At 42.3% G+C, this 12,434-nt stretch overlaps 1 protein-coding gene across 1 annotated transcript; it reads left to right on the top strand.

The window, feature by feature from the left end:
* The first annotated feature begins 4,320 nt into the window (after window positions 1–4,320).
* LOC124656403 lies at window positions 4,321–11,952 on the top strand. Its single transcript, XM_047195155.1, has 5 exons — window positions 4,321–4,585; window positions 4,721–4,827; window positions 10,602–10,674; window positions 10,835–10,907; window positions 11,671–11,952. Exons 1-5 carry the CDS (start codon window positions 4,321–4,323, stop codon window positions 11,726–11,728), a joined length of 576 nt encoding a protein of 191 aa, XP_047051111.1. The 3' UTR covers window positions 11,729–11,952.
* Window positions 11,953–12,434: the final 482 nt, after the last annotated feature.

The raw sequence follows: 12,434 nt of genomic DNA, 5'->3' as shown, positions 1-12,434 counted from the left end.
TTAGTGTCTTCAATGTCTCCACAAAGGGCACATCTGCCCGTAGAGGTAGAGGGGCCTCGACGGTGCCGGATATTGGCATTTGTCAAAGGCATTTCCACGCCAGCTGCCAAAGGAAAATGCGGATCCGAGAGGGGATCGCAAGTTTCCAGATGGCACAAAAAAACTTGGAAGGGGTACCTTCGAAAAGCTTACGGTAAAGCGAATGGACTGTGAACCTCCCCGAAGATTCGAGGATCCAAGACATGCGGTCAGGGTTATCTACAGGCCGTAGGGTTTCAATTTCCCGCATAAGGTTGACCCACTCATCCCTTTCTCTAAGGCCCAAAGCCCGGCGAAAGGGGATATGCCAGCCTGTGTCAGTCCAGAGACTTGCCACGGAGGCCTCCTAGACCACGGCAATGGCTAAGAGGTTGGGAAAGTGATCCTGGAATTTACCGGATCCCACCCACCAATCTAGCCAGAAATGGGTAGATGCCCCATTCCCAACTCGGTGTTTTGCCCCCAAGCGTAACACCGACTTGATTTTCTGGAGAGCCTTCCAGAATTGGGAGCCTGGGCTAGGTGGATCGACCCACATGTTTCTGTCCTAGAGATATTTCCCGCGAACGATGTCCGCCCAAAGGCCACCCTCGCCCCCATAAAGTCTCCAAACCCATCTAGCCATGAGACAAGTGTTCATGAGGTTCGTGTCGATGATGCCTAGACCCCCCAAGATCTTAGGCTTGCACATGGCCGACCACCGCACCCAGTGGTATTTGTTACAGCTCCCATTAGCGTTCCAGTAGAAATGAGAGCGGTGTCTATCAAACTGCTGATGGATCCCTTTGCCCAAGAGGCAAACACCCATAGCATGCAGAGGAAGGCTGGAAAGGCACACATTAATAAGCGTGAGTCTAGCGGCGGAGGACATAAACTTTCCCATCCAGGGGTCCGTGCGCTTTTCCACCTTGGAGGTAAGGGGGTGCCAGTCCCGAGCGGAGAGCGCTTGATCACTAATCGGGAGGACAAGGTAGGTAAAGGGGAAGGAGCCCCGTTTATAGTTCAGCATATTGGCAATACGCTGGCTCTCGAAGTCCGTGATCCCCCAGAACCATGACCTCACTCTTGTGGAAGTTAATACGGATCCCTGACATGCTCTCAAAACAGAGAAAGAGAAACTTAAGGTTGGCGATGTCCAGGTCCTCCGGCTGCAACATGATGATCATGTCATCCGTGTATTGCAGGTGGGTTACCCCCGAGGGATAATGTGCGGGATGACCCCATGCATATGTCCCGCCCCCTTAGCCTGGTCAAGAATGGCCGCTAGAGCTTCGACAAAATAATCAAAGAGTAAGGGCGAGAGGGGATCTCCCTGTCGGACACCCCGTCCGTTACGGAAGAAGTTGCCAACTTCTCCGTTAATGGTGATAGCCGTTTGGCCACCCTTGACCAAACCCATCGCCCGATGGATCCAGCCGGGGTCAAATCCTTTGCGGATAAGGACCTCGCGGAGGAAACTCCAGTTGACCCGATCATAGGCCCTTTCGAAGTCCAGTTTCAAGAAAACTCCCCACAGTCTCTTGGCTTTAGTCTCGTGGGCAATCTCTTGCAGGGAGACCACCCCTTCATGGATAAGCCGACCTTTGATGAACGTCGCCTGAGTAACACTAATGGTACGGTGGGCGATTGGTGAAAGACGAATAGCATAAGCTTTGGTGACAAATTTGAAAATGATGTTTATGAGAGCGATAGGTCTAAACATCCTGATGTCGTCAGCACCGTGTACCTCAGGGATGAACGTCAAGATCCCAAAATTTAGGCGGGCGATATCCACTCTCCCGAGAGCGAAATCGTTGGCGATAGCCAGGACAAAAGGTTTCAGCAACTTCCAGAAGGTCTTGAAGAACACTACCGGCCACCCGTCCGGTCCCGGAGCCGTGTCCACTCTCATGCTAGCGAGGACCATGTCAATCTACTGCTCGGTAAAGGAGAGCATAAGGGCTTTGTTATCCTCCTCCGAGACCCGCCCCAACGCGTCCTAGGTAGTGGGTCGTAAGGCAAACATACCTTGTTCCCCGGGGGGGGGGGCATCAACTGACGATAAAAGTCATAGATATGAACCCGCAGCGCCTCTGGCTCCGAGATGACCCCCAAGCTAGTGGAGAGACGCGAGATGGCGCATTTTCTTTTTCTCCCATTTGCCATGGCGTGGAAGAAAGCAGTCAAGAACGAGCTTCCTACGAAAGTTAGCTGAATCATGGAGAAAACAAACTAGCGGAACTGTAGAAATCCGTTCGTTGATGCAGTTCCGGCGACGCCACTAGGTGTGTGAAGTTTTGTGTTGCGACCCCTTTACGAGGCCGGGCGAGGTCCCGGCCACCGGCGACACCCTCATCATGCGTGCGGGCTTCATCGGCGCGAGCAGACTGAGGATAACCGTCACGGCGTCTATGAGTTATTGGGCGCCACTTCAACGCTTGGAGGACCACGACCTCTTTACAGAGGTGTCTACACGGTTGGAGAATACGGCCAAGGAGTTTATTTTTCTCAACATAGGTGGCTACATAGTCGTACGATCGAAACCAATAAAGTTGTAGACTAGCTGGCTTTTTTCATTACTTTTTCATCTTCTTTTTTGATTGATATAGATTCTTGAACGGCCGTGTGCATTCTAGTTATGCATAGGATGGGTGTAATGCTTAAATTTTTAAGTAATAAAGGGCCATTTATCGGGAAAAAAATGAGTTATTGGGATTCCGTGCCAACGTTTTAGTGTTAGTTTTCCACTTAAGACATGGAGCATGAGGGCTAGGCCGTGAGGGATTGGAAGATGGAAGAAGAAGAAGACTCACCGGTCATATTCATTCAGTGGAAGAAGATATTCTCGTCGACAGCGAGGCGTCGTCGCTCAGTCTTCTGAATGTGCTCATAGGGATAGGGTGTGCGTATGTGCGTTCATAGGGGTGAGTTCAGGGGCAGAGCTCCCAGTAGGGCAAGGTAGGGCAGCCGCTCTACCTTGATTTTTGGTGAATACACTTAGATGCGCGTGTTTTTTTGAAAATTTTGAGCAGTCATACATTGAAAACGGACTCCGTATGAGAAAGTTATGCGTGTTTCAGTAAAAACACTGCGCAAAATCGATTACAAGCCAAAAACATAGACTATTTTTACCTCCAAATATAAACTCTTATTCTAGATTCAATGTAAATAATATTACTTGTATAGTTGTATTACAGAGATTTATCATTGAATGTACCCTAGTATATACAAGATAAACTCGAGTTATTCATTATACATATTTGTAGAATTGAAGATTTTTAGATGTTTTAAAGACAAGTAATACTTTCCCCGATCGCGTTATTACTCCATTAAGATGACATAGGGTCAAAAATAATCAAAATCGAGTTACGCATCGAACGAGGGATAATCAAACGTCTTGATTATTTGAATTACATCATATTTTTTAAGAAGATGTAAAGCTTTGCCGTTAAGTTAGCATTATTGGTATGTTTTTTAGGTTATACTTATAATCAAATATTTTCTTTTTATTGTATTGAGATATTACTACTTTTTAGGACTATTTGATATTTGCATCATTCAAAATTCGTCATACCTCAGATTTTTTTCGTCCTTCGCCACTGGGTGAGTTTATACGTTGTACTGTGTTTCTGGAAGAAGAAAAAAAGACTCACCATTCACTTTCATTAACGGGGACAGCGTCACAGCGAGGAGCCTGCTTCGTGTGCCGTGACAGGATTGCGATTTGCGAATGCGAACATGTGTGTGTTTCAGCTGGGCCTAGTTGGCCTTTTAGGGAGAGCACCGAAGTGGTTTTCGGAATCCCTTCGGCCTTTTAGGGAGAGCACCGAAAGGGGTTTCCGGAATCCCTTCATTTTTTTTTTCTCAAAAAAAAAAAAGAATCCCTTCATTTTTTTGGGGGGGGAAGACAGTTATCTCTATCTATCTACTAATAAAAGCTCCAGAGGGGCTGATCCAGACGATCTGGAACGTCTGATCGATTTATCTGACGGCTCACATCTATCCCGTGTTTGAAGGAGCGGACAACGCTTTTCCGATCAGCATCACCACTAATCCCACTGCCCCACCCTGGTCCGCGACTCCCACGCCGTTGCATCCCGCAACCGCACCCGCAGAGTTCCTCGCCCCATCGTCATCCTCACCTCGCTGCCTGCAGCAGATGGCACGCACGCTAATCTAATCCCGTCAGCCCTCCCACCTTTTCCCCCAACCTGACGCATCGCGAGCCCGCCGCCGGCACCACCGCGCTGCACGCGCCACAGGGATCCTTCCCGCCGCCGATCCCACCGCATCTGAATGATCATGCCTGCCGCCGGCGCCCTGCACGACGCCACGGGGAATCTGGCCGCAGCCGACATCCTGCACTTGAAGCCACCGGTCGGCACGCCGCCACATGGATCCTGCCCGCCGTCGCCGCGGGAGGACGCTGCCCAGCACGCGATCGCGCATCTCAGCCTGCGCTCCAGTAGCCCTGCACATGAAGCCCCACTCCATCGCCTGAGCCCAGCCCTGGACGTTCCTCTTCTGCATTGCAGCTTTGCAGTCTGCAAGTACAATCGATTTTCAGGTTTGCTAATTAATACCATGAAACGATGAATGAATAGTTCCAATTGGTTACAAATATTGTTTAGGATTGCTAATCAGTACATGGTTTTGATCATTCACCTATACGCACGTTGACACACAGTATTTGTTTTAATAGATCGATGGGCTGGGCATGCAGAGATGCTAACTCTTGGTTCTCATGGAGTCACGGTTAGCATCACCTCAAATATTGGATCAGATGGTGCAGACAGGACGAAGTATCATGTAAGCATTTTTTCGCATTATGTTGCTGAAAAAATCATTTAGAAAAATGTTACTGAAAATATGCCAGTGAACGCAACTGCACAAACTTTGTATTCAGTGCACGGACTTAATCAGCAAGTAAAGCTACTTACGTACTCCATCCGATACATAATAAGTATCGTGGTTTTAGTTCAAATTGGAACCAATTTAAACTAAAGCAATAACACTTATTATGGATCGGTGGGAGTGCTATTTATGGGGCCATTAGGACTCTGTAAGTTCATACTTTCCTTCATGGAAATTCTCTGCTTTAAGTGGTAATGTAACTCCTTAACTGGGATATTTTACGCATTTTGCATCCATTAAATTGGAATTGTTTTAACCGAAATAATATTTCAAAAGTGATGTTCAGGTGTTTCATCAGTAAGCACCTAGCAGAAATATTTGTTTCAGATTTTTGTCTACACATGATGAAAAAGACCAGGTTCAGTCTTACCCATCAACGTGTCATTGATATGCAAAAATGTGTGCATATCACAGACTAATATATTGCTTTTGTTTATAATGAATTTACCCCTCTGCATATCATGTTTTTAAAATAGCTATTTGCAACTGACTTATTTAGATTTGGCAATGAAGCTTGTCTTGAAGGAATCAGCAATTTCTTTGCATACTGTTAAATATTGGTAGCTGTAGTGTCACTGATTTATGGAGAATGGAGACATCGGAAATTGCAGGCTACAATTGAATATGTAGTTGCTTAAAGATTTCTTATAGCCCTTCCGAATTTCAGTTTCTTCTCACATACAAGAGCAGACCAATAGAAACTATCTGTTTGAGCACTGTCCTCTTTTGTATGAATAATTGTTTCTATTTTGCTACAGTGAACTGTATGGTATCTCACTATTGTAACTCCCTTTCTTCTCCCTGCTATTGTACACAGTGATTTCGGTTGAGGAATGGTTACGATTTGTTGATAGTGCTATATTTAAAAAACAAAAAAGGTTAGAGATATAGAAGAATCATGTAGTCTTTTATTCGTAATTAATATTAATATATTTTGAATGCTAAAGTTTATTTGAATGATTACTATGACATCTTATATTTTCCTGCCAACGAAGGAGATATTATGTATACTAGTTGAATGCCCGTGCTTCGCCACGGCTTAAAAATTTATTTACTTGGTAAAATTCATATCTATGGAACTAAAAGACATAATTCTAAAACACAATATTTATACTACGTTGAAAATCAATTATTATTGTGCTTAATGCATAGCTTTATGTGGCGGCTCATCGAAAATGAAAACGCAGGCATGTTATAGCCCGACGATGAAAATGAAGACGCCCAATAGTTTATATGACCTGCTGTAACACGACAGTTCATATAAAAGAGGAAAACGGCAGTTCATTTAACTACTAAAAATAGCCCAACAGTTTATATAAGATATGAAAACATAGGCTTCTTATAGCCCGACAAGAGCGTCAATATGGAGGAGGGCTCCATGTAGCCTGTTTTTCAAAAAAAAAATTGAAATCAATATTTTAAAGTTGTAAAAAATTCTGAAAATAAATCTTAGATATACATAATGATGATTTCTACATGTGTGCAAATACCAATGCGGATTATTAAGTATTGAGGGCGGCGTAAAAAATGATAAATTTCCTATGTAATGAACAGTGTAAAATTCAAAAACTCCTAGATCTGCAAGTATTTTGTCATTTTTGTGTAGAATGAAAATACAAACTATTTCTCCTTACGATTTGGCAAAACCATAGAATACATCATTATAAACATCCAGAATTTCTCTTTGGATTTTTTTTTGAAACTTAAAAAGTCAATTTCAATAAAAATAAAAAGGGTTCCATGGATCCCGTCCTCTCTATGCATTTTTCACATAGTTCGTATGTTGCTACGACGAAAATGAAATCGCGGGTCTAGTTAAATGCCCATGTCACTACGGTCCATCAAGTGACATTTTTTCCACACATCTAAATATTATATAAATGATTGATAGCCACATAGTATTGTAGAAACATTGAGATTCAACTGTCCAACAAGTGTACTTTGATAAAAGATATAAGTGGACGCCATAGGCAAAAGTATTGATCTCTTATTAACTAAGATCTACTCGCTGCAGGCGCGCATTTGATATTTTAATAATATTAGTTGAATGCCCGCGTATTGCTATAAAGAAAATAGATCCCTTCATCCAGGCTCACGGCTGCATAAAAACCATCTAAACTTGAGTAGATAATATATATGTCAATTAATTGACACAAAGTACTACAGAAATTGGAATACTGCCAAAATATATTCAGGTACAGTGAACTTGACAATATCATTTAATGGACCCGATATATAGGTGGACTTGAACTGATCACATGATACCCAATTTACATCGCTTCAGTGTAGTTAAACTATGAAAACTCGGGTAGTGAGATTTAACACATTTAACTGATATACAATGAACTACAAATCCTAACAACCCATCTGGTTTGAGAATAGATTTAAACCTACGTGAAGGCCTGTACCATTCATTTAAAATCAACTTAAAACTGAAACACTGAGTAGTTGCTCATACACTAAGATTTGATAAACTACAACATATGATGAAATAATACATCTTTGTGAACATGTCCAGGAAGAGAAATTTTATGTCACTTCAGAGCCATCCCTTAATCAAAAAATCGAACAAAAAGGGTGCTCAATTCTGAAAGAGATTTACATCGCAGATTTTCCTTGGAACTTCCCAAGACGCTTTAGGAGCAACGCCTAGTACATCACCTTGCTCCACAATAGTCCAACGCTCACCCAACTTTCAAAAAGAATGAATCAATGGCCGGGTAATAGGTTTAACTATGAACATATCTTAATATACAGCTTGAAGCAGATTGCGCATAGTGATTCGGCGGCCAGCTTGTGGATGAATGCAGCAAACTTTTCGAGGTCCAAGATGTCGAACGCCTGCACGTTTTGAGAAATAAATCAAAGTTGTAAGTTTCTTCTACTGCCAACGATATGCAAAATAGTGCAAAATTCCTGAGACATAGGTGACGACTTCAAAGTTACAAACAATACTAACTACTAACGTAAATGACACAACATTGACAATATTACATAAGAAGGTGGAATTTCTTGGCATAAAAATAGTATTTAGAGGTATCTGTTTCTTTTAACAAGAGTACCTGGTTTGATGAGTTCAGAATTGTTAACACTACTCCCGGTAACACATAGAACAACACACCAAAGAAACACAATGCACATGAACAGTTAATTCATCTGAATTACTTACTCAAACAAAACATATGTATGACAATACAATGAGCAAAAAACTGAAACCACCCCTTCATATTCCACTTACGGAAACAAAAGGGTGAGAGCGCGCCGAGCTACCGTTTCGCCTGCGGGAAACCCCTCGCGCGCAGGGGAACTTTCTCGCGCCCTCCCACTCGCTCGTAGAGTTTGCCATGGACGAGGCTCGTTGAGCCTGCTATGGGCAGAGCCAGCTAGGAAGACATCGAAGCACCATTCACACCCCTGGCCATAAAAGCTACTTCTTTGTGGATAATATATGTACTCCTAATATACTAATATACTGGCTAATACTTCAACCTCATCGTACTTTCGTTAACTATCCAGACCGAACATATCACCAACATCTGGCAATGCACATGCATGCTTACCTTTCAAAATCACATAAAGGTCATAGCTTTTGATTGGTGAAATTTATCATTTCAGTACCACCAATTTCAGGTGAATACCTCTGTATGTTGCATGCAACAACATCATTAGTTTCCAGGCTGATCTTGTAAATGAACAAAAAATCTGTCATTGTTTTTTTTAAAGGAGGTGGAAACCCCGTTCTCTGTGTCGAAGGGATGAATACAATCTTCTGTTCCTGAATTCTTGCAAAGAGGTGAAAACTTCCTCTAAGAGTATGTAAAAGCCTACATGTGTTATCAGAACTTCATAGGTGTAAATAAACAATCACACACTTCTGTTCTTGAATTCTTGCAACAAGGGGCTTCCCGTGGGACAGGTTCTAGTCGATACTTACCAGCTAAAAATCATCTCATCTGCTAGCCCAGTCCCTAAACGAGAGGGAATCGGTTACTCGGTTGCCATTTTCTCTAGGTAATATGATCATTGGCAAGCCATTCTATAGAATCTCAGCGAGTCCAGCATCTGTTGTGTGTAAGTTAAAAAAAGACCAAAAATATGGCCGAGAGATCTTGGTATAGTAGCCATAGTCATAAAAAATATGAGTGAAAGAGAGAAAAATTAGCATAGTGTAACATGAAATTTACCTGCTTGTGGTCATTGACGAAATAACAATGTACAACAGGAACAAGCATTTCAGAGCATATCCATGTATATAGAGAGCTGGAGAAACGAATGTGAAATTGTTAAACAACAAGAAAATTTTAATTTAGTGCACTTACACCTGTACCTCTGTTCGCTCGTCACCCGCAAGCTGGTCGCCGCCAAGCTTTTCGAAGTATATAAGTGGACATGAGGCTTCGAGTGCCTAATCCTTCAGCGAGAGAATCTGACGGGCAGGCAAGACATCTCTCCCCACTCTCCGAGTAAAATCATGAGCACACGTTTTTTTCACTATTTAGGATGAGGCGAAGAGCGAAGTTCTAAAAAAGAAGATGCAGAAAAATCAGATTGGAAGAAAACAAAATGAAGGTTCACTCGTGTCTCACTATTGACACCAACAGTCTTTCTCTCAACCTTCCTCCATTGTGGCCAATCAGGCAAGGTGATTCGCCTCGGGGTGTGGTCGATGAGGTGTGGCACCATCTTCTCTGCCCACCACCATCTTCTTTGGCCTCCACCATGAGCTCCCGCTGCCGTACCATTCCTCCATGAACCCCAACCCGCTAATTGCAGAAACGAAGCTGCGCGGCTTCCCTTGGGAATTGACATTGAAGCGGCCAGCGGCGGGACGATCGATGAGAGACCGTATGAGAAAAAAGACAGCCAGGACCGGCGAGGATGGCGCTGCTCGTCATTGGCTTTGATGGCCTGATGCTCTGCCGCGCGCTTCCAGTTCTCCCGATTTTATTCCACCGGCCACCGGCCCCCGGCCCCATCGCCTCCATGAGGATTTACCTAACTTCATCTCCAGAAAAGGGAAACAATAACCCCGTGAGTTGTGGCGCTAGTACAGGGAGGAAGATAGCGCCTCTATTAAGATTGATCACGTTGATATACTCGGAGGTTGATGGGAAGAAGTGCCGACTCTGTTGGATATGCCAAGTTTGTTAGCCAATTCGTTGGTCAGGGAGGAAAGGGCGCGTATGGTTAGATCGTTTGTTGTATATGAGCTAAAACAAAGGGCGTGCAAGGTCGGTACATTGTTCATTTTAATAGTAAAGATTAGTTTGCAACAGAAAAAAACACTCCGGGGGAGATGAGCGGATTATGGTATGCAGGTGAGAGGATTAGAGGGACTGCGGGGTGGCATGTCGTTTGTAATTTTTGGACGTGGGGGGTATTATTGTCCATCCTGAAAATGTGACACCAGGCATTCACCAGTTTGCTCTTAATAGTAGAGACTTGTGAGTAGGAGCCAGAAAATACCAATGTCAGCAATTCTCAAGAGGTAAGTTCACTACTATACTGGAGTATGACTTTTCCCCTTTGGTATACCGCTGGTATAGTGGTATCATGTGAGCTTCATTTTCTCCACAAAAATACTACTGTTGTACTAAATTACTACATGTTTGAATTGATGTAATGTACATGGATGTAAGAGTTTAATTGTATCAAATTTTCGCTGGCAGGTAAATACCATAGCACGGTGCTCTGCAGGAAAATCCTACTCCATACGCTGTCAAGACTGGACCAATCAAGAAGGTAGCAACTAGAGCAACTTGTTTTGTTTAATCTGGTTTCTTCATTGCTTCATCCATGCTCTAACATATGTCAGTTCTTTTATGTTGTAGCATCCTCATAATATTGACCAACCAGAGTGTACGTACTCTAGAACTTACATTTGAAATATTGAAAAACATAGGGCTATATTGTAACAGATTACAGATGTTCACTTCTGCTGAGGCGAAGGCTTTTGTCGACATCCCAATGTGGAGGTAGAGCTTCCTGATTTATCTTCAGGTTTTACCACGTTTATGTGACAGATATTAGTTTCCATTTGCTTTGAATCAAACAAAAGAGGAGATGCAAATTATTGCAGTTTCCTCTTTATTATTTTACAGCAACAAACATAATAGATAATACTGGGAGTTAGCACGAGATCTTTGGGAGAGTGCTCGTTTACTTTACATATAATGAACTAACACTAATTTTCAACTTAATTAAATAATAATGAACTAACACAATTTTTCAACTTAATTAAAAAATAATGAACTAACACTAATTTGTATGCTCTCTATTTGCTATGTACCAATTCTACATGATATAAAAATAATTTGGTACCGACGATCTCATTTTTCCTTGGATGCTACTTCGAGTCAGTAAGGCCACTATATACCGATGTTCCATCGGTGTGGGATGTTACTCAAATCATTAAGTTGAATAAACTTTATGCATATTCTATTTAATAAATCTTGTGTCTATGTCCTTTGCTGAGAGCATGCACCCTGAATTTATGGTATTATACTACCTGTGCCCAACTGTAGTATACTGTTCGGTGAGGACCATTCTGACTCTAATATGGTTCAGTTACTTGCCTTCTTGATGGACTTGCTGATCACTGGTGTTTGATCAGTTAACCATTTTATCTATGGTGTATCTGTATTTAAGAGCTTTTAAAGTCGCTTTTAAAGTCACATTTGTGCAGTGTATACAAGTTCAGACGTGTCTCCTTATTATTTTTTGCTTCTGTAACAATAGCAGCAACATGGAGGCTGAGTGGGCCGGCAAAGTGAAGGAAGATCATTGTCAAGGTTGACTGGAAGAAGTTCCCCGTTAACTACGAGCTGCTCAAGACTCGGGAGTGGCCTCACGGTGTTGTCAGGGTGATACTACATAATTACTTTTTTTGCTTTACATTGTCGCTGAAGTAGTGAAATTTATGTTAACACCGCTGATGACTTCTTAACGATGCTAAAACAATGTGATCTATTCTGGTTTGATGCTTTGAAGGAAAATGGAAACTCCTGTTGTTTCAGTTCATATGGTGCAAATTAAAATTTTGTGCACATGACCCTATGTATTTATTTTCCTCTCATGATACAAAATACAAGATTAAGCTGATCTCATTGTGTACCTTTGTTGCCGCTGGCCAAACTGTGCTTTTGGTTGCTTTATTGTTATAAACGGAAATATGTGTCAGGTGTCATATTGTTCCCTTTTAAGAATTTTTACATGAAAAATTAGTAGCATCAATCATATTAAGAACGATAATTTTGATTAAAGAGTGATGGAAGGGGTACTTATTTAGTTGTGTCACTCTGAGGCTCCCAACTCCCAAGAACAGGTTGGTCTTGTTAACCAAGGATTACCCGTAGAGCTTCAATGAAATGTCATGTTTGAAGAATTTGCTACAGAGTACATACTAATACAACATGTACATTGGCGAATTTGGATCATTCCCTAGCTTGAACAAGAAAATATGTCGTATTTATTTTTGTAACTGAACAAGAGATATGTTGTTT

Source organism: Lolium rigidum, chromosome 5 (genome assembly GCF_022539505.1).
Source record: "Lolium rigidum isolate FL_2022 chromosome 5, APGP_CSIRO_Lrig_0.1, whole genome shotgun sequence".
Classification (NCBI taxonomy): Eukaryota; Viridiplantae; Streptophyta; class Magnoliopsida; order Poales; family Poaceae; genus Lolium; species Lolium rigidum.
The sequence above is the reverse complement of the archived record's forward strand: the minus strand, read 5'-3'. Positions and strand labels throughout refer to the sequence as shown.